We start from the raw sequence: 25276 nt of genomic DNA, 5'->3' as shown, positions 1-25276 counted from the left end.
CCAACCAAGGGGTGGAAGAAAAGCAGGGTGAGCTGCTCATCGTGGCCCTGCAATTTGTTCATAAGGGGCAAAATCCTGATATTAGCCTCAGTTTTCTCATCTATAAAGTGGGGATAATGATGATAATGATGAAGTAAGTTGAGTTGCTGTGAGGATGAAGAGAGATAATGCAGTAAGACACATAAATTCTAGTTAATAGTAATGCTAGTTATAATGATTGGGAGAAGATAGGTAATTAATCATTCAACAAATACTTAATGAGGGCCTATTATGTACCAGGATTATTTGGGCAATTCTAAACCATACAGCCCCTCACTAGGGTGGGGAGGATGCAGAAAAGGGGATGCAGGAGTTTCAGGGTGATGAAGGAGGACCATCCACCCCTCTCCCTCAATTCTTCCTGCTGCCCTCCACACCACCTGCTACAGGCTGTTCCCTTCTGATTACATGACACTGGCCTGGGCTTGAGTCAACAATTTCTTCCCTAAATGGTGTTAGAGACCTTAGAGGCCAGGACCTCAAGTTGAGTTACCCCGAATTAACTGGTAACCTTGGGGAAAACCCCAAACTCCCTCCTAACCCCTTAAAGATGATCACTTAGCAAGCTTCAACTCCATCTGGACTTTTCAGCTCCAGACAGGTTAAATATTAATTCTAGTCTAATAAGTCTATGAAGGAAGAGCCAGGAAATGCTGTCTTTCATACCCAAATAGACCACTCCATCCCTCTGTGGACGAGTCACAGAACTCTGGGGCATTGCACATTTACATGGATACGGTTATATGTGCACGGTCTAGGAAGCAGTCCCCTCAGCAAGGAGCCTCTGCTCTAGGCCTTCTCTTCAATAAGTGTGTGTGTGTGTGTGTGTGTGTGTGTGTGTGTGTGTGCTGGGCTGGATGGAGGCAGGGAGTCAACACACAATGACATATACTGAATATCCTCTAAGTGCTAAGAGCTTTACATGGACTATTTCATTTAATCCTCAGAACAACCTGGTGAGGGGAGCTGTGATCCCATTTTGCAGCCAAGGAAACTGAGATACAGTGAGATTCATATGTGTTTTCAGTGAGGAAGGCAGCTTTGAAGTTAGGTGTACCTGGCTGCAATACCACTGCTCATTCAATTACACTAGTGGTTCTCATCCACTCTTCTCATCAGGACCTCTTCCCACCCCAACTACAAAGAAGACTTTATAGATTTTTGTCCCCCAAACTCCTCTTTCCTATTCAATGTTCATACCACTGCTATATTACATACCTGTCTACATGTTGTAGCCCTTTGGAGGACCACAAAGCATGATAATAACTAAGATTTTTTTTTTTTACTCTCAATCCCCAACAAATAATTTCACCCCCTTGAGGATGATACCACTCTGTTGAGAATGCATGAATTATATCAATGGATCTCACAGTGTGCTTCCTGGAGTAGGACAGGGCAATGATCACTCACAGCACAAAACCCAGAAAGAAAAATCAGCTGGACCACTTCTTGTGATCTTTTTGTTCCCAGTCTTGCTATCTGTCTCTCACTTTAGATTCACTTGCCCTTCAATATGGAAGCCTGCCTAGGCACCTCCATGTAAGATTGTGTTGGTTTCTTTTTGCCTCCAGGTTTGTTCTTCTAAAGCAATGTCATACCAAATGGTCACCATTCATATAAATATCCTTGTCCATAAGAAGGATTGTGACTTGTTCATCTCTGGATTTTAAAATGTGACATGGGCACAGTAAACAGTTGGTGCTCAGTAAATGTTTGCAGAATGAGTGATCTAGTTGTGGGGGAAGTAAGATTGCTCATGCTGGCTCTGCTTATCTGGCTTGATGTTTAGCAAGGGCCATGTCTGGGATGGATGTTTCATAGCAATAGAATACAAGCATGACTTCAGAATGTGGTTCTTAATGGATACCTTTTGCAAAATGGAAGCTTCCCATCTATAGGTAATGTGCTTGGTGGTAAAGGTCACTTTGAGGCTGAGATAAGCACAGGCTAGGATTTCATGAGTGATGGTGATGGCGTTGAAAGACAGTGATTTGGCCTAGGAGCAAAGGCCTCTGTTCTCTTGGTGTACTGGGTGGACTTTGGAGCAAAAATATGGTAAATGGTTAACCCAGTAATAACCACTAAAAATTCTAGTGAATGAAGCTCCATGTTTATGCCATTGAAGGACAGTGGTGACCACTTCAGATTTCTATCTTCAGTAATATGGCCAGCTGCCTACTCACTCTACAGATTTCTTCTAATGCTGAACATAGAAAATACCAGATCCAAGCAAGCCAGGTACCAGGGGCTTGTGCCTGTAATCCTAGCTAGTTGGGAGACTGAGATCTGGAGGATCATGGTTCAAGGTTAGCTCAGACAAATAGTTCACAAGACTCCATCTCCAAAATAACCAGAGCAAAATGGAGTGGAGGTGTGACTCAAGCAGTAGAGTGCCTGCTTTGCAAGTGTGGAGCCCTGAGTCCAAACCCCAGTCACACCTAAATAAATAAATAAATAAATAAATAAATAAATAAACAAATTTATTTATTATTAAATGTATAGCTGAGCTGGCAAGAAGGAGAAGGAAATCCTCAAAGGTTGTAATGACCACAATGTAACATGAATTCGTAGAGCTTGCGTAGCTCTGCAGGTCTTGACTATCCTGAGGATATCCCAATTCCAGGTGTCTGGGGCTTTGGGTTTTGAAGGGCCAACAAAGGAAACAAAGCCATAGTACTTCAAGAGGTGGAAAGAAAGACTGGGACCCTCACCTAAGATGAGGAGTCCAAAAGGCACCATGTAAAATTTGGTGAAAGGATGAATTAGGAAAGCACACCAAAGAGGGAGACAGCAAGAAGAATCGGTCCTGGCAGTGGAAAAGGGACAAAAAAAGGATCGCCTGGGAATTCCAAATCACAAATGGCTCTTACATGGCCTAGACCTAGAACTTGCATATTACTTTGTGGGCAGAAAAAAATCCAATCAAAACAAAACCCAAAGTCCAAGCTATGCATTTGATTTAAAATGACTCCAGTAGGGTGGTTTCTCCAGCTAGCTGACAGAAGCAAAGGCAAATTCTTTCTGGAACAAAGAATTTTTAACTCAGGCCTCAAGAAGTTCCATATAATCTCAAAATCATGAAATATCACACACACATACACACACACACACACACACACACAGAGAGACTCATAAGAACACACAAAGAAAAAGCTACCATGAGCAAGAGGCAGCAGAAGAATCAGACTCACTGAAATAATCAGACTCAGAAAAGAAACTAAATAAGTACAAAATTTAAAGCAATATCATAAGGATAGTGAAATTATAAACTAAGCACAACACACGGTCAAAAAAGACAAATCAGATTGCAAGTTCGCCAACTTAAACTTTTAGAAATGAGATTGATATGTGGGCTTCTCAGGGCTGCTGTTCTAAATATGACTTGCAGTATCAGCATAAGCTTTGGTGTTGGAATTGGAAAATTAAAATGCTGTGTAGATTGGGTTAATCACTGCCTGTCTCTAGGCCTCAGTTTCTTCATATGCAAATGAAAGTTGGAACTAGATCACTTTTTAAATCCAATTCTCTAAACTCATATTCTATCACTTTATATAACATCTACTGGGCACTTATTTTGTGTGCTAGCCTGGTTATAAATATTAAACATGAATTTTAGGAAAAGCCCACTGAAGTATGGCCTTATATATCCATTCTACATATTAGGAAACTGAAGCATACAGAGAGAAAGTAAACTGGCCCAGAGTTCAGAGCTGGTGGTCAGGACTGGACTCCATCAGTATGATTCTGGAGCCTGGCACAGGCTACCATGGCACAGTATGGCCTCCTCCCATACTTGAGTCTGAACTTTCTGGGATTCCAGCTCTATGATTCTTTAACCTAGTAGGAATCCCCCATGGCAGGAGGTAGCTTGATGGCTAGAATACGTTATTAATAACAGCCAGAAAACCCATGACAGTGGGATGACAAAAAACCACTGTTAACTATCAATCACCAACTATTACAAAGTACATCCTATGAGTAAGGCCTTAGCCTATTTTGGACAAAAGCTGTTTATGACAGTGCAGCATATAGTGACAGATTGCTGGAGTCTGCCTTCTGAATACTCATTTTTAGACAATTATTTATTCTGAAAACACTTGTCACTGCCTTGGTTTCCTTGTGTATAAAGCAGAGTGATCATTGTACCTAAGGTCTTGGGACTGTTGTAAGGATTAAAGGAGCTAGTGCAGGTTGGGTATCCAGCAAGCATGCCATAAATGGCGGCTCTTGCTGTGGTTGTTCTTATTATTTTTCAGTCAGTGAGAAGAGGTTGGGCTCTGCAGCAGATGACCTTGATCCAATTCCAACCTCCTCCACTTCCCAGCTAGATGACTGCAAGTCACTGACCCTCTCTGAGGCTCCTCGGCCCCATCTGTGAATCAGAAATAACAATACTTACCTCTCCGGGTAGTTGTGAGGGTTAAATGGACTGTGAAATGCTTGGCGCAGTGGTTGACATCTAATAGGTCCTCAACAAATGTCTGTTCTCACCCCTGGAGCGTTTTCTGCACACTTGGCTTTTCTACTATGGTTAGAATCCACAGAAGCAAAGGATTCTGTTCCTCTTGTTTACTCATTGCTCTTTTCCAACAGGGGAAACTTTCATGAACACAATGGGAAGCAGAAGATGTCTAAATACATCTGTCTTATAGTGGGTAAGTCAAGGAAATATATTGATAGATATCTACAGCCTTAGAAATGGGCTTTTAGGCCACTACCTTGGCTGCTTTGGCAGACCTGACCATGGATGTGTATAGCTGAAGATGCAATTAGCAACAGGAAGAGGCTGTATGATTTGGCAATTGAATCCGCCAAGGACAATGACACTGACCTCCTCATTTGGAAATAAACTAGGTATTCAGCTTGTAAATGGCTCTGTGATTATTTTGACTGCACACTCAGGACTATGTGGTAGCAGCACTCTGAGGACATGCGATAAGTAAATAAAGATGGTATTAAAGGATTTCAGAAGGACCAAAACATCCGCAGCAGTGTCTGGGCTCATTGTGCTAACCCCAACCTTGACAGGCCTCGGGGAAGGGCAGAATTCCACACTGGGTTTCTATAGCAGCCGCCTGGTTATTGGTTCCAAAGCACAGGATGCTGGGACCAGAAGTGTGATGTCACGGGTCTGGTGGGTTTTAAGCTCAATCTGGCTCCTTTTGGGTTTCATCTCGCTCCCTCTGGCTCCCTGAGACTATGCACGTGGTCAGTTGGTCCAAGAACATTAATGAGTGTTGGAAGATGATGGTGGTGGGGGAGGGTTGTGGGCCTTCCAGGCGCTGTTGGTGAGGACTAAAGGTGGACTCACAGAAGGAGAAGCAGCCTAGGAAGATTTGTCCTTGCTCAGCTGACAACATTGGCATCATATGTAACAGTACATTCTCAACCTCATGGGCTTCACTGCCTCATCATTTATGCAGGAAGGTCGATGCAGAGGGTTCTAGTTAAGGTCATTTCTCCAAACTGACCCTATTAAAAAAAAACCCAAAACATATCTAGTTCAATCCCTTTGACTTCCCAGGTTCCTATTACCAGCCACGATGGACAGCTCTGGCAGGGCCTGACACTTGATAATGTCTGAGTCATTAGCACGTGTAGTTAATAGCAGTGTGGGTGTGGGTTTACATCTTACTTGCAAAAGGGGATTGTTGATTGCAGTACCCATGGAAGCTGCCTTAGTACACCCCTAAGAGCGGAACAAAGAAGCATTACTAGTGTTCCTGTTCAACTTTCCTCGAGCTAAAAAGAGTACTTGGAAAGATAAGACAGGAGTGTGTTTTTAAAAGGAGCAGTGTGCAGCACGGAACTCTCAAGGCCACACCAATGGTGCCCAGGCCACACAGAGCAGTGGGAAAGCAGCCAGACTGACTTGAATTTGGAGTTTGGATCCTAGCTCTATCATGACTACCAATGCATCCTTGGTAGGGAGAGAAAGCCTCCTCTCTGTTCATTTGTCTGTAAATACAGAACAGACCACCCAGCTGCTGTGACAGTAAAGTAACATGGTGATTGCCTAGCACATGGTTGAGTCATCAGTTAGTCTCCTTCTTTCTTCTTTTGCTCATTTCCCCTCCTCCTCTAGTTACCTGAATTATTTGCTGATGAGCTGGAATTAGTAGTGTGCTTTTATCTGCTTGTTGGTGACTATGGTATTTGGTGTATATACATACATATCTCTTCAAGGAAATGCTTGTGCAAAAACTTTTAATGACTTCTCACTTCTTAGACCATGATCACAGAAAGTTCCAACTCCTCTGCCTGGCATCACAAGCCTCCCATCAACAAGCCTTAACTCCTTCTGGAACAAAACACTCACTTCTGAACCCTGCTAGGTGCCGGGTACAGAAGGGAGCTTAACCCAGCATTGGGGATGTTGCAGATGGTATAAGAGACTTTCCAGATCCACCTAAAAGCATGAGGAGGATTTTGCTGAGTGGGCCAGGATGGGAGAAATTGTTCTGGGCAAGAATATCCATGCAAGGCCAGAACTCCCCAGAGCAGCCAGGTTTCATACTTTCTGTCCTCTCTCCTCAGACTGTCCTCACTTTCCTTCTTCTACTAGGTTCACAGATGACTTTCTCCCTTCTCTCTCTCTCTCTCCTACCCCCAGGCTTCAAAATGTGGTCCAGGGATCCCTGAGGAACCCCATGACCCTTTCAGAAATCATTTATAATCACGTTATGACATCATTTACCCTTTTCCTTCTTACTCTCTCATGAGCACACAGTGGAGGCTTCCAGACTGAATGTACAGCTGGTATATCGTCTAGTCAGCCAATTGTGAGAGAGATTTTCCAAAATGTAAAATGATGTCAATCCGTATGTTTTTGTTTTGTGGAAAAATCAGTTTTCATAGGAAGGTGTTATCGATATTAACGGATTATTGTTTTCATGTTAAATGAGTTACAAATAAAAATTTTAACATTTTTTTCAGTACGAATTACTAGTATGACAAAATTTTAGTAGGTACAGACTATGTAGACAAAAACAGTCTGGGGTCTTCAATAATAATAAGGAGTAAAACAAGGGCTCTGGAAACAGAAGTTTTGCTGCTTTGCAAAGTACTGTGAAGTTAGCAGAGGACAAAGCATGTAACTCTTCTTTGGAAGCCTCCTCAGATAGCACTTTCTGCCCTTCCCTGGGAAAAGGGCCCCAAACAGACTGTCCCTGGCTGAACACATCTATCTTGCCCTACCATGCCTCTGTTGCTCCCTCTCTCCTTCCTGTGAAAACCTTCGGTGGCAGACCAGGCTCCCATCCCCACCGTTCACTTAGCTGCAATATCTTCCCCAGCCTCAGGCAGGTGTGTGCTCAGAAGGCTTTCCTATCAGAAAGGCTGGGCCACACAAAGAACTCAGTGTGTCTGACTTGCATTTCCCTGTTGGGAAAGACATCTTTATATGTGTATTGGCCATTTCTGTGTTTTCTTTGGATAAATATCTATTCAAACTCTTTGCACACTTAAAAATTATTCTGTTTGATCTTTTGTTGCTGAGTTGTGTTCTTTATATATCCTGGATACAAGTTCCTTATCATATATACGATTTGCAAATATTTTTCTCCATTTTATGGTTGCCTTTTCACTTTCTCCATGTCCTTTGAAGCACAGAACTTTTTAATTTTGAATAAGCCAATTTATCTATTTCATTCTCCCTCTTCCCTTTCTTTTGTGCCAAACCTTGCCTAATCCAGGACTATAAACATTTACACCTATGCTTTCTTCTAAGTGTTTATAGTTTTAACTTGTGTAGTTAGGTCGATGATTCATTGTGAGTTAATGTTTGTATATGGGATGAAGAAGGGTCCCATGTCAGGCTTCTGCATGTGGATCCAGTCTTGCAATATTGTTTGCTACAGAGATAACTCAGTGTCTCTGTGCCAGTAGCCTCATCTATAAATGAGATACTCCAAGATGGAGCAGTCAGTACCTATAAATGAAGAAATGGACAGTAGATATGAAAGGGCTTTCAAACACTGGTTCTCATTACTACCATCTGACCAGAGCTTTTCATCTTGGAAGCTCTTAGGTCCATGACTCTATTGACTTGTTACAAGGCCTGTGCCATCCTCAAGGCACTGGATCAAAACCCCTTTTCTTCGAATCTTTTCCTGAGTGACCTTGATCATCTCTTTTTCTTCCCTTTTCTTCCTTACTGTCTACCTAATTTTTGTATTAAATGCTATTGGTCTTTATTAATTGATTAATTAACTTTAAATTACTAATTTACTTAAATCCTTTTAGGCAAGAGGTGGGAAGGTATGCGTGAATGAGTCCATTAACGAATAGGGCTCCAATGTGAAGATGGAAAAGGAAGCCCCTAGGGATAACAAGATTCTTATAGGTCATCCTGCCTGAGAGGTCAGAGGTGGACTCTGCCTGAAGCTGACTCCAGGCTGTTTATGCCCCTTGCTCTCCCTCCCACCCTGAAGAGATCCTTTTAAACCTTGTCTCCCTCCTCCATGGTGTTTGCAACACCTCCCAATTTAGTTTTCGCTCTGAATTTCATTAGTGTCCCATTTGCCTCCTTGTCCTGATCTCCAAGGCAGGCGGAGGCTGAGCTGGCAACCAGAACTCCTGCCGCCTGACTGTGGGTGAAGGGGACACGCACACACAGGAGGAGGAAAGGGGCCTTGGCTGAAAGTCCAGATGGAGTCCTGGTCCACTTGGCTCAGGCCATCAAACAGTAGCTCAGTACTCACTGCATGGCAGTGGGGGCTCAAAGACAGGAGGTTATTCTTGCCCTTGAAACTCCTTGAGCTCGTGAGGATGGGTGAACCATGCTTGTGTAATGTGCCACAGGGAATTCAGCCTCCGGGAAGAGGGAGTGTGGACAGAAGGACAGTGGGGACAGCCCAGGAAGAGGACACAGCATCTATAAAGGCAGGGAGGGAGGATGGAACAGTGGTGGGAGGCAAATAACAATGGAAACTGTTGTTCAGTCATTTGTTCATTCATTCACTCACTCAGTGTGCATTTACTGAGTATCTGTGATGTGCCTGGTACTGTTCCAGGCACGAGAGGAACAGCATGAAGGAGGTCTCATGACCTCATGGAGCTTATGTTCTAATGGGAGAAGTCAGAAAACAGATAAACTTATCTAGTGGAGGTAAATACTGTAACACTCTGGTGCTCAGGGCCTCTCAGCCCAGTGTGCTCTGCTCATCACTTGGGCAATGGCTTCCAGCTCCATTGGCTGTTGTTCTCTCTGCTGGAAGAGTTTTCCCCAAGACTGGAAAAAGGTGTTTATGGTTCACAGAAAAATGAAGCAGTCAATGGTATGAGAGACAGGTACACAGATTGCTGGGGTGGGAGAGGACACGGGCCAATCATGTAAACTCTAGTAGACTGTGGCCTTTGGTTGTTCTTCTGCAAGAGACAGGAGGCATGGGAGGGCTGGGGAAAGGAAGTGATGTGACCAGAGAGATGCTGTGACAGATGCTTCTATGTTAGATGTGCCAATAAGTAGGCTACTGCCATCAGCCAGGGCTGGGACTGTGATTTGGACCAGTGTGGGATGGAGGAGGTGGCCATGGCTGAGGGAGGGAAAGGAGTGACTTGTCAGTGTCAGTACAGCATGGAGTACAGGGGTAGGGTGGTGGGAGATGAGGCTGGAGAGACAAGGAGAACATTCCAGAGATCCCCACCCTCCCCCCAGACTCAGGTCCTGCTACCTGAGTAGATGAGTAGACCTAGATGAGTTCAAGAAGCCTTCCTCTAGGGCTCAGCTCTGTGGGTGGCACTAATGCAGTGATGAGCAAGCTGCTTTCTGGGTTTGAAGAGGCTCTCTCTGTTGGAGTAATAACTGAGTTCCCAGGGTTGTGACACTGAGGAACTAGGGAGAGAAAGCCTAGGACAGAGAGAGACTCAAGGGTGGGAGAAGAGACTACATTTCTAGAGTGTAGATGAGGTGGGAACTAGATTCAATTAGTTATTTGAACTTTCAAGTCATCATTGCACTTGAGCTTGGGTGGGGCTGAAGAGCTGACCTTCAGTTTTCACATTACCTTGTGGAGTGACTCAAGGTAATGAGTCAAGGTAAGTTTTTTTTTTTTATCTTAAATAGGGCTATAAGAGCTATCTCTAGAGTTTGGCAGTTAAATGAGATAAGTGAATCAAGTCCTTGGCACAATACTTCAATAAATGTGACCCCCCCCACTTTTGTACCTGTGTATGAAAAGTTAAAAATCTTAGAGGATGTCTTTGGAGAATCACCTGTCTGCTGCAGAGCATGCAACTCAGGGTGCAGTTATGCCTGCTTCAGGCGGGAAGCGAAGGCTGCCCGTGTTTTTGATATTGCTGGCCCGTGGCCACCGTTCACTATGTCTTTGTGGGCTAAACTACATAAATGATTGAAGCAGAAGCATTTAAGGTCCAGGCCTCAGCACTTTTTATTTGGGAGACTTCAGACAAGAGAGTTAATGTCTGTGAGTCTCAGTTCCTGACTTTTAAAATGGAAATAGTAAACTGACAAAGGCTGTTTAGGGCTCATCAAATATCGATGCTTTCCCCACACTGCCCAGAATCCTGGAAATCAGGCAGGGACCATGGGAGAAATTCTGGCCAGTGGATGAGTGTCACTTCTGGATGGAAGAGCTTCACAGCCAACACCTTCCAGCTATTTCTTTCCCTACTGCAGAAATGAAGGTAGCCATGTGTTCCAGTGGCACACGTACTATATGACAAGTCTGGTCCCTGAGTCACTAGCTGAGCAGAGCTCTCCACCTCTCTAGGTCAATACAGTAAGAAATAGAAGCTTTTTCTGTTAGGCCACTGAGATTGTGGAGTTAATTCATGATTCAGCATAACAGAGGACACATGTTTCACCTTGTGAGATTGCTCAGAGCCTAAGAAATACGGGTTGGGAGGGATAGTAAGTCTCCAGTAAAAGATTTACTTCCTCTGCCCTGGCTCCTGCTTCCTTCACCGAGGCCAGCCTCCATTTCTGATTCTACCCCTCTCTGGGCCACAATTCCTTCTCTAGCTTGAAATATCATTCTACTTTTCCCACACAACTCAAGAGTTTCCTGATTTTATCACTCCTGTTCTGCATAGCAATATGGAAAAAAGTTTCCAGAGAACTCTCCTGGTCCCCAGAGCACTTGCCTTCTGACAGCCTCCCACTCATTTCTCTCCTCCCCATTCTCACTATGTCTCTGGTCTCACCACCACCCCCAGGCTCTGCAGCCTGGTCTCCCAGATGCTAGAATGAGCCTACTGGCCTCCACAGCCTAGCTGGTCCTGGCTGGACCTGCATGAAGCTTCCTTGCTGCCAGCACCACCATCACACTCCTGCTGGATGCCTGACCCCTGCTCATATTGCCTCTCTCATTTGATTCCCAGAAGCCTTTGCTCCCGTCAGTCCTCCTACTACTTTGCTCCCTGAGAAGTCCACCCCCACCACTCTTGCCTCCTATGCTGCCTAGTGGCAAAAGTCTCCAACAAAAATGTATGTACATTTTCAGATTCTAAGATGTCTTTTTCATCAAGGCCTCAGGTTTGAGGTAGATGATGCAAATCAGAGCAGACAAGGGGACTGACCTGGCTCCATGTCAGCATGTCACTGGGTAGTTGGGAAGGGTCAGCAGTGTCCTTGGGCTCTGCAGCCCTCTCTCCAAGGCCATTGGATGCTGAAGGGTGGAGGAGGATCCTTTCTGTTGAATAGAGAACAGAGATTGACTGAGATGGACTGGCAGGACACCCCCAACACTTTCTCCAGACCCCTCCCCAGCAGTCATTGCAAATGCTTGCCAGGGGAACATGGGGCTTGTTCCTGTTCCCAAAACAATGAGGAGAAACAAGTGGGGTTCTAAGCCTCTGAAAACCCTTCTCAAACACATCCTTACTGTAGCCTTCCTGGGAGGCCCATATGCATCCCTTCTGCTCTTTTCTGTCTCTCTTGTGTTATGGGATTGACGATCCTGTTTTACAGTCATTGCTTAAATTCATGTGTCCTCAGAGGACCCAACCTCTCAGGAGCAGGGAATCGGAGCAGGCCTCTTTGAGACCCAGATTCCCAGCACAGGGATTGGAGCAGAGGAGAAACTGAGTGATGAACAGAGAATCAACTGTATGCTATGATGACCTGATGGAGGGAACTAGAAGCATGGAGCTGAGGCCTGGGGTCACTGGCTTTGGGACAGTTTTATCACTAGTCCACCAGGCAAGTAAGGTACTTCAGCTCTCTGAGCCTTGATGTCTAGTCCTGAAAAACTGGCTGGGCTTTCCTGTGATGTGCCATATAAAGTGTTGGCATCACCTGGGCAGGAGACCTTGCACAAGAGTTCTGTTCTGGTCCTCCTGCTTCTGGTAACTTCTGACAAATCAGTTCTTCTCTCTGAGCCTCAGTTTCTTTATCTGAAAGAGGAAAACTCTGAACTGGGCAACATGTGAGGTCCTTTCTGCTCCTAGAATTCTACAGCTATGAATTCGTATCTTGGTATCTCCAGCGGGTAAGGAGATGTCTTTACACAATGAAGGCCTGTCACATAGATATAAAGAAATCCCATCCCTCTAAAAATAGGATAAGGAAAGGCTAAAAAGTTTTAAGTCATTCACCTCAGGTCACTGCAAGAGGTAGAAATAAGACTTGAATGTAAGAGACAAGACTTAAGGTACATCCACTTTCTCGGAAAGTGGTATCACACCACTAGCAACATACAAATATTACAAAGTGCCTTTTTGTACAAAAGAACCACAGGCTGAAGAATAAGTCATGAGGATACACAGAGGAATCTGAGTTTTGGTTTTTTTCCTTTAAAGTCATTATTTGAGAAGTTCCCTGAGTACATATTTGCCAAATATATGTAGGAACCTAGCTAAGAAGTCATTATTGTCTCTTATAAGGTGAGGAATTACTGGTAATTCCCACTAAAAACAAAATTCTCCTACATGTGAAATTTTGCTAGCATCACCTGCATTTCAAGTGTTTCTTTATTGTAAATTATAATTATTCCAAACAAAGAGTAACTCTATTTGGCAGGCGCATTCACCAGCCTCTGCCCAGGTTCCCATCCTCGGGGGTCAGGTTCCCGAACCTCTCCTCACCTGAGGGCCTATCACAGAGTAATGAGACAGAGTCCAGAGGTAAACCTGGAAAAGTCTTTGTAAGTCATATTATAGTCATGAAGATAATTAGTACTACACTAAGCAGGACCTGACTGATTTGCATCTCAAATGAGCAATAATGCCATGCACCTTCAATTTCTGTTGACCATGCCTTGTTCATTCGAAGCTCACATTCCAAGTTTCACAGAGGTTTTCCTCAAGCCTGGGCAAGGTGAGAGGCCCCTCCCAAGTGCCCAGAGCCTGCTGGTTTTTAGGACCTAGATCTGTTGGCTTTGCTCTTAAGGGTCCTGCAGCATCTTAGTCATATCCAGTGGCTTGGATGTTTGATGCTTATTTGATAGGTTTGGCCAGGTCATGAAGTTGCACTTAATTCCTGACAGCTTCAGGCCAAAGCTTTGTACTCAGTTTCACTTCCTTCCTCCCCTCTAGAAGAAGCAGCAGAATTACAGTTTTTCTTCTCCTCTCCCTTCATCTTGGCCAAGGCTTCAAGGAAAACCTCAACTCCCTTTCTTCTATTCCTTCATTTCCTTTTCAGTTCTCATCCTCCAATTCCCTTTTTCAAAGTACCTCCAATAAGCCTCACACTGACTGTTAAGGAAACCAAAATACTTCTAGGTTGCTAGCACCCTTGAGGGGAAATCCAGTTAGGAAGGGGTTACGACATCCATTCGTTCATTCACTCATTTGTGTACTAAGCATGGAGTGCTGTGCAGGGTACACTGACGACTCAGAAGTCCCTTGCCTTCAGGAAGCTCACAGCTGGCAAGAAAAACAAGCCTGGCCACAGAGAACTACAGTGCTTTGCAGTTTTATAAGAGCGGCAGATCAAACCTAGTAGAGGATTGCCTTGACTGACAGCACAGGCAACAATGTGTTGTTCCAGAGATAGTGCTCCACATGAGAGAAGAAAGGCACCAGAGGAGAAAGCAAGACAGAGCATGAGTTGTGTTCTCATTCCAGGGCTAGGCTCCATGCAGGGAAGTGGAGGACATCACACTTAGTGGCATGAAGGCTTCAACACACAGGGTCCTGAACGCCAAGTCAGAGAGTGGCGATTATCCTGCCTGTACCAGAGTGTGTGCGGCTCCATCACTTCCTGGGCTGCTCTGATGGAGAGCTTGGGTGGAACTCAGCACAGAGATTTTGGCTACTGTTAAATCGACCACAGATCAAGGAGCTAAAATGTTCCTGGAGTTGCAAATACCTGGCAAATAATATCAAAGGTGGCAGGAAACCACCCTCATCCCAAGCAATGAATGCTTGCTTCGTTTTTCCCTTATCAGCTAAGATATGGTGACTGAAAACCTACATGTTCCTCTGAAACCCAGAGGAACTATTGTTTGATACAGAGGAACCTGCTGAGGCCAGGCAGAACGCCAGTGAGAAGCCAGCATCTCCACTTGCTGAATAAGGAGGACTTCTGGGAGGACTCTTGCTGCACTTGGATCTTAGGTCAGACATTTTTGTTGTCGTTGCTGTGACAAAATACCTGAGAAAGTCATCTAAGGGAGGAAGGATTTATTTTGTCTCATGGTTTCAATTGAAGGTCTGGAAGTGAGCTGGAAGTGAGGCAGACTATTATGATGGCCTCAGTGTGTGTTAGAAACTGCTCACCTCCTGGTGACCAGGGAGCAGAGAGGAGTCAGGAAGGGGCCAAGGACAAGATAACTCTCAAAGACACGGCCCCAGTGACCTACTTCCTCCAGGTAGGCCCCACCTTCTAAAGTTTTCACCATCTCTCAAAATAGTGCCAGCAGCTGGGGACCAAGTGTTCAGCACACAAGCCCGCGGAAGACATTCCAGAACCAAACTATAACAGGTCTGATCCTTGCACCTCAGCTGGAGGTGATGATAGTGAGTCACTTACTATCTCAAGATGTCTGCTACTAAAACTTCATTCTTTTTAAGAAGAAAAAAACCCAAAAACCAATTTCCTCCTTCTAACTATGGGACAAGGGTTCAGGCTATTGGGAAGGAATCAAACCATAGCCAATTGCCTGCTAGGTGGCCTTGGGCAAGCCTCCTCACTTCTTACCAAAGGGGAAGGAAAATAATGTTTAGAGAGAGAATAAGAATAAGAACCAGACCCTTCGTACATACAAATAATCGAAAGTGTAATATGTAATAATTCCTTCTTGAAGTGGTGGCTTCATCTTTGCTAGGCACGCAAATTACTGCTTGAGCCACACCCCCAGCTCTTTTTGCTTTGGTTATTTGCATTTTTCCAGGCTGGTCTGGACAGCTATTCACCTATTTTAAGCTTCCCACCATAGCTGGGGTGACAGGAATGTACCACCCTGCTCAGCTTTTTCCATTAAGATGGTGGTCTCATGGATGTTTTTTAGCCTGGGATGGCCTTGAACTATGATCCTCCAGATCTCAGCTTCCAAAGTAGCGAGAATTACAGATGTGAACCACTGTGCCTGGCTCCTTGTCTTTTTCTGTGGAACACTATGGGCATTGCTGTCTCAGTGAGGTTGTTCTCCTCACAAAGCTACCAGTTGAACAAATGGATTTGTGAAGAGAAAAGTCTGAAGCCACAGCAGGTTGTTCATGTCCTCAATGTTGCCCAGTGCCCCTCCTCTTTTTCATGGCTCTTGTGAATTGAACCCAGGGCCTCACACATACTAGGTAGGCACTCTACCGTCTGAGTTATGCCCCCAGCTCTTTTGTTTGTGTTTTGTTTTTAAGATAGGGTCTTGCTAACTTTGCCTAAGTGGACCTCAAACGTTTGATCCTCCTGCTTCCACCTTCCAAATAGCTTGCATTAGAGGTGGATACCACCACACCCACCATGACCAGTGTCTTATAATTGCTTGGCTTCATGTCTTTCTCAATTCCCAGCACACAGTGTTGTTTTGATACCCAAACGAATCTCAGAGTCTGGAGCTCTTCTGGGATTTTCTATTCCTGGCCTGGTTTGAAGAGTGACTTTAAGCAACACCTTCAAGTAAGCAGCCAATCCTCTGAAAACCATCTCATTATCATGTAAATCATTAGCACAAAATACTTTACCTTGTTACTTTGCTAAGAGCTTTGGTTTCTAATCCAAGCCAATTACATGTGCCAAAGTATTCAATAACATCTTAATAATGCCAATCCTCCCAGCTCTCAGATTAGGTTAAGAGATCCAGGGGCCAACAGGATACCAAAAGGGGATTTAACAGAGGAGAAGGAGGTGAAGCATCGAAAGGGATTCAAATTCTCTCATGCAGCTGGGACAACTGAGAACGGTGCCCGGGGTCAAGATAAATGCTCAATAAAGGTTAATTCCCTTCTCTTCTCCTGAGTCCAGAGAAAAGCAAAACCACAAAACTACTTGCAAGCAAACAGGGAGCAAAGAGAAGATCCACTGCATTCCTGAGTTCGTTTACAATATGGATTTTTGTTAAGCCTTTCTCCCTAAGGATGAAGGAAGCAGGTTATTTCATTTTAATTATGGCAGCTGCAGCTGCTGCTTATGGACTCCAAGACCCATTTTCAGATTAAAGAGTAAAAACACACACGTACACACCCACACACAAATTCACCAACAGACTCATCTACATCCCCAGAATGGCACTTCGTTCAGAAAGCATGTCCACGGGTAGAAAAATCTGCAGTTCCCTGTTGGGGACAGATCCAGGTGGAAATCCCTGTGTGTGTTCATACGTCTTTCCTTCCCGTCTTGCCTGGCTCTGCCCTAGACTGTTAGGACCAGCTCAATCGCCCCATGCTGTGATGGAATGTTTCCTGGTGAGCAGCTGCACACTTTTAATGCACACAGGGGGAAATAAAGGCAGCAGATGGCTTTATGCAATCTCCCTTTGAATTTTTAACTGGGCATCCTCATTGTGGAAGGCTTGAAAGAGGTTTTTTGCTGGTCCTCAGTGGGTTGAACCAGCCAGCTTTCGACATGTGTTTGCCTGCTCTGCTGGTGCAAGAAAACTGGGTAGATCTCACTTGCCATTTTTGTGGCCTGAACCTCATGTCCAGATCTCCACTTGATATTCTCTCTGAAGGTTCTTCTGGTGTGCACACGCGAGTGGTCCTCAGTGTTAGCAAACTCAGGCTTGGGAATCTTCCATAGGTTTTTTCCTCGAATCTGAATCACTAATAGCTGCGGAACTGGGCTATTGCAGAGAGGTTGGGGCAGATGTATCAGCACACACTGTCTGGGAGGAGGAGGAAAGACCCGGGGGTCCACCAGGAGAGATCTGCCTACAAGAAAGGCACCACATGGGAAACTTTGACAGGGGGACAGAAACTTCTCAAATAGCCACACGTGCCCAAAAGCAAACTGATGGAGTTTATGGTATCTGCAATTTTTTTTTTTGAAACTTGCTTTTATTTAACTAATTTTCACTTTTAAATTGTCTAAGTACATTGAAAATTCTGGGATTTTGGGGGGATCAGGATTTGAACTCAGGGCCTTGTGCTTGCTAGGGAGGTGCTCTACCACTTAAGCTGTAACCCCCTCTTTTTTGCTTTAGTATTTTTTTTTTCAGATAGGTCTTCTGCTTTTTGCCAGGCAGGTCTGAGCCCACAATCCTCCTACCTACACTTCCTGCATAGCCGGGATTACAGATGTATAGCACCACACTTGAGTTGTTTATTGGAGATAAGTCTCGCTGACTTTTTGCCCAGGCTGGCCTCTAACCATGATCCTCCTATCTCTGCTTCCCATATAGCTTGGATTACAGGTATAAGCCACCACACCAGGAAAAAATTCTGAAATTTCAAAATGCAGGAGATAAAAAAAAAATCACAAACTCTGGTTTTGAATTACCCAGAGTTCTCCCAAAACTCCAGGCCTCTGCTTGGCTATGTCCTCTGTAGCCACTAGACCCTCTTCCAGAGACCCTTCAGGAGTCAATGTAGACCCAGCCAGCATTTCCATGGAACCACCTCTGTTGTGACCATCCATTTACTTGTGTTCTTCTGCCAGTCACTAGGCTAGCTGACCTTGCCACCTGGCATAACCTGACCTCTGCTCAGGTCTAGTGCTCTGCCTCCCTACACATTATCAAATTGCCTTGCTATTCCAAAAACGCAACCTGAGCCTGCTGTTCCTGGCTTGGACCCCTTATTGCTCCCCCATGGTCTTGGAGACAAAAATCCAACTCCTCCCAAGGGGAAGAAGTTCTCTTCACCATCTAACTCAGCCACCTTCCTATCCCTGGCCTCAAACCCTCTATACTGTAGTCAGACCAGGGTATTGTACCTCACTGTCTTGCTATTGCTTTTGCTTGGCCTGGGGTGCCTCCCATAGTGCTCATACCTGGAGTGCCTGTACATTGCCCCATCTTATCCTGCTGAGGCAATCCCTCCTCCTGAGTACCCCACTTTCACTGCTCCCATTGTGGGGTTGAGAGCCATTTGTGCTCTCTGTTACAGGCACGCAGTGGGACTGCACACCCTGATAAGGCTGTGTCACTAGTTACCACCAGTGAGTTGTAAACAGAATTGCACCACCTCCAGGTGGAAGATTTAATTGCCAGTGCAAGACTGTGCCCAACACTCTCTTTCAGACCATTGCAACAATCTGCACAGTTGAGATGGGTTATCAGTCTGGTCCTCCTGCTCATACCACCCCCACTACCCACTTAAGACACGGACTATGAGAGAGAATGAAGCCTTTGTTGTTATAGGTCACTATGATTTGGGGTTGATTTGTACCCAGCATTAATTGTGGGCCTGACAGCTGCATGGGTTCCACGAGAACTGTCACAGTCTTAGATAACCCTCCCTCTCTAGTCGTCACCAGCTGGTTCAGTGTTGGGCACCTTAACAAAGATGGGTTAATCACACTTCTTGACCCCTCTGCTCCCCTTGAGGAGACCAGAACTTGATCCAAGATGGACCAATTAGAATTCTTCCCTGAGATTTTTGAAAACAGGAAGCTACAAAGAATGTAGTGTACAGTATTAAAAATTGCAAAATATAAAAACTGAAAGCTTTTGGTGGTCGTATGGGTGTAAAGGGTTGAATTATATTCTCTAAAGCAGGTATGTCCAAAACTCCAGCATCTCAGAAAGGGACCTGATTTGGAAATAAGGTCTTTATAGTGGTAATCAGGTTGAGATGAGGTCAGCAGGGTGAGACCTAATCCAATATGACAGGTGTCCTTACAAAATGGGAAAATTTGGACACACAGGGAGAATACCATGGGAAGATTTGGAGTTCTCCTGTCATAAGCCAAGGAACTTCTAGAAGCTTGGAGAGAAGCCTGGAACACTTCATTCTCTAGCACCTTCAGGGAAATGTGGTCCCACCAACACCTTGACCTAGTACTTCTTGCCTCTAGAACTGTGAGACAAGTTTCTGTTGTTTAAGCCATTTATTTATGATCTTTTTGTTACAGCAGTCCTAGGAAACTTGTACAGTGGGGAACTCTGGCCTATAGTGAGAGAACAAAGCAAACAGCCTGAAAGAAGCAGAGCAAAGCAGCAGAAAGCACAGAATGAGTATTACAGAACTAAAACTCCAAGCAACTTCCATGACTGGAGGATTCAATTCCTTCTTGGATTCTATGAGAAGACAGCAAGTCCCTCTGTTCTGAGTAGGATGGTTTGGGGTGGGAGGGAGTTCTGTCACCTTTAACCAAAAGTCTTAACTAGTACTATTGTTAATAGTTAATGATTATTACTGCCATTAGAGTTAAGAAAGGAGTAACATAATGGCTCTGAGTGATGCTGAATCTATTAGTCTTGGAACCGAGGGCCAGGTAAACCCACTGCTTCAAATGCTGTCCAAACCTGTCTGAGGAAAGGATCGGCATCCTGCTGTCTGGCTGCAGCTGCTACCATGCACAGTATAATCCTCTTGGTGCTTTCTTTATTCCAGTAGCATCCAGAATAAAATCTGAAAAGGATTTTCTTCTGTGGTTATGCCTTTCTTCCCAGTCCAAACATGACTCCATTCCTGGTCCCTTGAACTGCCCCAAAACAAAACAAGAAAGTCCAGCCCAAATCCTTTCTCATATTTTATGTTATTTTCTTGGCTGCACAAACTTAGGAACCTGTGTTTATTCTGTTCTGTTCTTGGACTTTTTGTTTCCACATTTGCCTCTGACTAGCACTCCAACACCAGTAGCAAGAGTGCCCAGCTAGCAGGGAGGAGAAAGACCATCTGAGGAAAGGCAGGCTGGAACTGATTAACCATCTCAGGAAGGAGATGAATGTCCTCTGACACAATTTACCAGCCCTATGGAACAGCCTCTAGTAAGGCCCTCCTAGGCAGAATGTGGCTGAATAGTGGGATATGGGTTATGAGATTGATCTGATAGAGATAACTGCTCAAGGTTCAGTTGAGCTTCTGGGGATGGCACCATTGTAAGAATGAGCAGAATCATCATAACCCTGAAGATCCTACAAAAGAAAAGAGACAGCTCTTGTCCACAAGGCTTGAGACAGCAATTACAAACAGAAGCCAGGCTAGATGACCACTGGGTTGTGGAGTTCACCACTTCCTCCCCAAAGCAAAGGGGAATCCTGATCTTCCCTCATTTAATCTAGCCAGGAGATCATATAAAAGCTTGACGTCTTTATCAAGACACCTGCTATCTTGATCAGGGAAATTAGAAAAGCGCAGGGTTTTGGAATAGATGGAGGCCAACTCAGCTTTGATCAAAGGCATCTGAATGGACACTGTGCTGGGTATGTTTGTGGGCTCTACAAAATTATTCTAGCACCTGATGGATAGTCCCAGCTTTCAGATCTGAAAGTGTCACCTCCTCTCATTTTCCCTCTAGTCTAGAAGTGGTAGTAGTTGGCCATTGTCGCTGATTTCTGGGTGGCCTGACCATGTACCAATCAGCTACTTAGTTGTTTTGTCAACAGTATGACTAGTTTCCTACATGAAATTCTGTCTATGGACAGACCCAGCATGGTTTCTGATTTTTGCCTGGACTTGGGCTAATAAAGGTACCAAGAAAGAATCTGCAGGTAGAAGTGTTGTTCAGCAGCCCCAGTCCAATGAATGTATAAAGAAGGTCGGTGTTGGAGCTAGACTAGACTAAGGAGTCCATTACAGAACTGATCATGGCAGTCAAGCCCCAGAGAAAATAACGCTAGATAGGGTGGGAATGAAGCCCTGGGGGGAGAAGGGGAAGAACACATAGTCAGGTCTTTGCTTGTGTGTGTGCGTGCGTGAACTTGAATCTGACTTTCTTGCTGTCATTGGTAAATGAGCATGGGAAAGGCCTATCATTAGTACAGTGAATGCTATCGTGACACTTGGGAATCCTTTGGCAAGTCAAGCTGTCCTGCCTCACCGCAGGGAAGGTAGGAACTTAAGGACACCAAGATAGACCAAGAAAGACATCTCCCTGCAAAGTTGGTGGGACTTTTAAGTGTTTACGGTACGTGGGCTTTTGGATCTTGTCTGTGTGGACACTTACGACTGTAAAGGGTTAGCATTGGTCCTTTCAACCTTCAGAAGGATGGAAAAAGTCATTCCTTACTGAAAGAGGTTGGGGACATAGACATAATGGGAGAATATTTTAGAGACTGCTGAGAGACAGGGCATCCTTTGTTAGTAAAGAAGAATTTGGATGCAAAAAAAAAAAGTATCTATAAACAGACAGACATTTGTGGGACTGAAAAGAGACAAAGGAGAAAAAACCCACCAGAAATGAACAAAGCCTTTCAATCTTTCCATGTGGACAAGGCCCCTGGGCGGTGGGCAGATTCACAGCAGAGGTCAGCTTCCCACAGTCAGGACAGGGGCTCTGGGATCTGAGACATGTTTGCTTTCTGCTTCTGCTCAAGCCCTTGTCACAGGTGGCCTTTTATTGACTGACCCAAGTGTCCTAGACCAGTGGCCCTCACAGGAACTGAAAGGACCACCAGGTGTGGAACAACAGGGCTGTTAATGAACTGCTGCATACCGAACTTCCCTGGAAATTTCTATTGGTCCCTGGGAGGAAGCGATGCTGAGACGTCAACATAGACTTTGTCTCAACTTGAGCGTCCCCACCCACAGGCTCAGCCATCCATGCCCACCCAGGCAGACACAGGTGCCATTTCTACCTTGGCGAGGAAGAAATCATTGTTGGGGGAAAAACCAAGATAGAAAAGAGTTCTTCCCAAATATGGGAAAACTAAGGAAATTAGAGGCTTACAAATGTTTCCCTGTTTTATGCTTTCTAATTTTGTTTATGTCTTACATTTTTATAGATTAACCAAAAAAGAAAAAAAATGAAGACAGTCCAGAGACTTTAAGTGTTCCCCATATTAACACCTTATATTAGTGGGGTTCATTTGCTACAATTAATGAACCAATACTGGTTCATTATTATTAGCTAATATCCACAGCTTATTCAGATTTCCTTAGTTTTTAACTGATGACTCAGGGCACGTTATATTCAGTCATCATGTGTTTTAGGCTCCTTATGGCTCTGACAGTGTCTCAGACTTGATTTTAATAACTTAGACAGTTTTGGGAGAGAACTGAAAAGATTCAGTAGGATGTCCTTTATTGGACTCTGTCTAATGTTTTTCTCTGAGGCTTTAAGACTGTGTTTGTGGACTATGGGAGGAAGTGGTCCTTATATTTTTAACTACTTCTTAGTTGCAGAAGCAGTATAGACACATTGGCTAACAGCTCAGCAGGCAGTATGGTAGATGGCCTATGGCCACAGCAGCATCTGTAGAATCATGGGTATCCTCTTCCCTGGGAATGCCACAAAGCCCTCACAGTCTGGCTATGACCTACCTCTCCAGCATCAAGTCCTAAATTTTCCTCCCCTTTTCTCTTATTGTGCCAGACTTGCATATGAATTCCCAAGCACTCCCACATCTTTCAGATCATCATGCCTGTGCTTTGGCTGTTCATTTTGCCAAAAGTGCCATCCTCCAGTTGGCTCTCTGGAAACTTACTTAGAAGTCAGGGCCTAGCAGGAGTACAGAGAAAGGTGGCAGGTAAGAAGCAAGGGCCAGGTAGGGCCAAGTCTGCAAGCTAGAGCAAGTTCTCCAGGAACAGAAGCCCCTCATGGGTAACACTGTGCACCTCCTCTTCCTTACTCTGGAACCCGAAATGCACTGCTCCCATCTGCACTCGGCATGGGAAGCAGGTGGTTTCCCATTTCTTCCACAGATGATTAGAAGAGCAGGAGGTAGCAGCTGGCCTGTTTATGATCTATTCCTACCAGGCACTCTGCAACAATGGCAGAGGCAGGAGGTGGTGGTCACTGAGCGCATCCCGTGCAATCTGCAGTTCACACACTTCACAGACCCAGGCCCAGAGAATGTGCCAGCATTCGTGACAAATAGCATTGGCAACAGAGAGAGAATAAAAGTGTTGATCAGGTAGAAGCTGGGTCAAAGAGAAAAGAGGCCTTATTGATGACCTCATTAGGTGGTGAAAACTGGACCATCCCATCACTGCTCCCTCCTGGGAGCAGAGGGATTAAGAGCTCTCTGCTCAGGGCACTCCCTCCACTAAGCTGGTGGTTTCCCATTGTCTATAGGATGCAATCTTCAGACAACTTGACTGATCTCTGCCCTTCCAGAAAGTACCGCCCTCTAAACTTGCCAAGTGTTTATAGTTCCTCAAATGTGCAATGCTGGGCAAGACTTTGATGAACACAAAGCCTACATTCTAGTCAGCTCCTCTAGAAGTGTCTGCTGGGGCTGCCAGGCTGAGTGGGATACCATTTTGGGGTTGCCCTTATCTCTCCAATACTGCAAAACTGACTGTTGCTATGTAACTCCTTGTTCTCAAGTCTAGCATGAAACCCGAAATGCAGCAAATACTCATGTATTCTGCAAACATTGATTAGATAGACAGAAGGTTCTATGATGGTTGGATCCAGTTGGAAGGATAAAATAAATGTTTTACAAAGTTCACCCACATCTGTATGAGAGGTGGGGCAGAAAGGGTGCTATAAAGACCCATGGAGAGACCAATGCAAAAGTCTGGATGATGGGATTTAGAGATAGGAGATGGGAGGAGTTGGGACTCAAGCCATTTTGGGTAGATGGATATAAACAGAACCTGTAAGTGATGGGGACGGAAGGTTGAGTGATGGTGCAAGGAGGCTGATGACAGTTTCTAGACAGAGTAGAGTGTTGGGGACCCAGGTATGTCATTTTGTATTGGTGCCATGTCAGTGGGGAGAGGAGATGGTGAGTCTGGCTTTATCAACAAAGGAACAGGCTGTGGGCTAGAAGGGCTTCAGGAGGCCCTTCATGAATCTTCAGTGGGTAAACACTGGTTAAGATGGCCAAAGATGGCCAGGTGCCTGTGGCTTATGCCTGTAATCCTAGCTACTCAGGAGGTACACATCTAGAGGATCGTGGTTCAAAGCCAGCCTGGGCAAATAGCTCATGAGACCCTATCTCAAAAAACCCTTCACATAAAAAGGGCTGGTGGAGTGGCTCAAGGTGCAGGCCCTAATTCAAACCTCATTACTGCAAAAAAAAAAAAAAAAAAAAAAAAGGCCAAAGATGGGGTTTACACAGTAGAGCCAACACAAGGTTTTTCTGATCCAGATAGGGTCTGGGGCCTTCCAATGAGCAGGAAGGAAAGGGTTCTTTCCTGCTGGGGAGTCTGACCTGTGTGCTGGGTACCCTGAAAGATAGAAAGAAATCTTGTAGAAGGCTTGGCCCTCTGTGAACTTGAATGAGCTAGTACATTCTCTGGGTGAGCCCATCGTCCTCATCGGTTCACATCTGGCCTGCTCCCCTCTGCATACAGGGTTGGGCTTGGCTGAGAAGGAGAAGCGTCAGGGGCCTGGAATATACTTGGGACACCTGCACCTGCTCGCCTCCTCCTCGGCTGCAGAGCACGCCTTCCCTGGGCGTTCTTCTAGACTCCTTTCTGCTTTCTCATTTGAACGCTTAATGGGTTTCACCCTCTTAAGTGACACCTGCTGGAAATGTAATTGTGCACATAATTGCTACATGGGAATGGAGGCGGGCTTATTTTCCAAAGCCAGTGCTTGTCTTAGGAAAAGAAGTAGTGCACTCAAAAGCCTTTTCCTGTCTCCCTGCCGGTGGGCTTTTGCCCTGGCAGTAGGGCAGCTGACCAAGAGGACTGGCCAGGAAGGATACCAACACCTGCTGAAACATTTAAGATTTCCAGAACCAAATATCTGCCATTGTACTCAATGAAGCCACGGGGCCTTGTCATAATAGTAAGAAGAGAAGACTTTTTAGTCTTTACCCCACCGGAAGTCCCCCTCACA

At 44.9% G+C, this 25276-nt stretch overlaps 1 protein-coding gene across 18 annotated transcripts in view; it reads right to left on the bottom strand.

Moving 5' to 3' along the window:
* The window catches only part of Tenm4 (teneurin transmembrane protein 4), a 2881475-nt gene that overhangs the window by 479630 nt on the left and 2376569 nt on the right, over positions 1-25276 (bottom strand). For all 18 annotated transcript variants that reach the window (XM_074081868.1, XM_074081866.1, XM_074081845.1 and 15 more), the window contains one exon: positions 11581-11693. In XM_074081868.1, coding sequence (XP_073937969.1) covers positions 11581-11590 — 10 coding nt within the window. In that variant the 5' untranslated portion in view covers positions 11591-11693. The remainder of the gene's footprint in view (positions 1-11580; positions 11694-25276) is intronic.

This window comes from Castor canadensis, chromosome 1 (assembly GCF_047511655.1).
Source record: "Castor canadensis chromosome 1, mCasCan1.hap1v2, whole genome shotgun sequence".
NCBI classification, from domain to species: domain Eukaryota; kingdom Metazoa; phylum Chordata; class Mammalia; order Rodentia; family Castoridae; genus Castor; species Castor canadensis.
The sequence above is the reverse complement of the archived record's forward strand: the minus strand, read 5'-3'. Positions and strand labels throughout refer to the sequence as shown.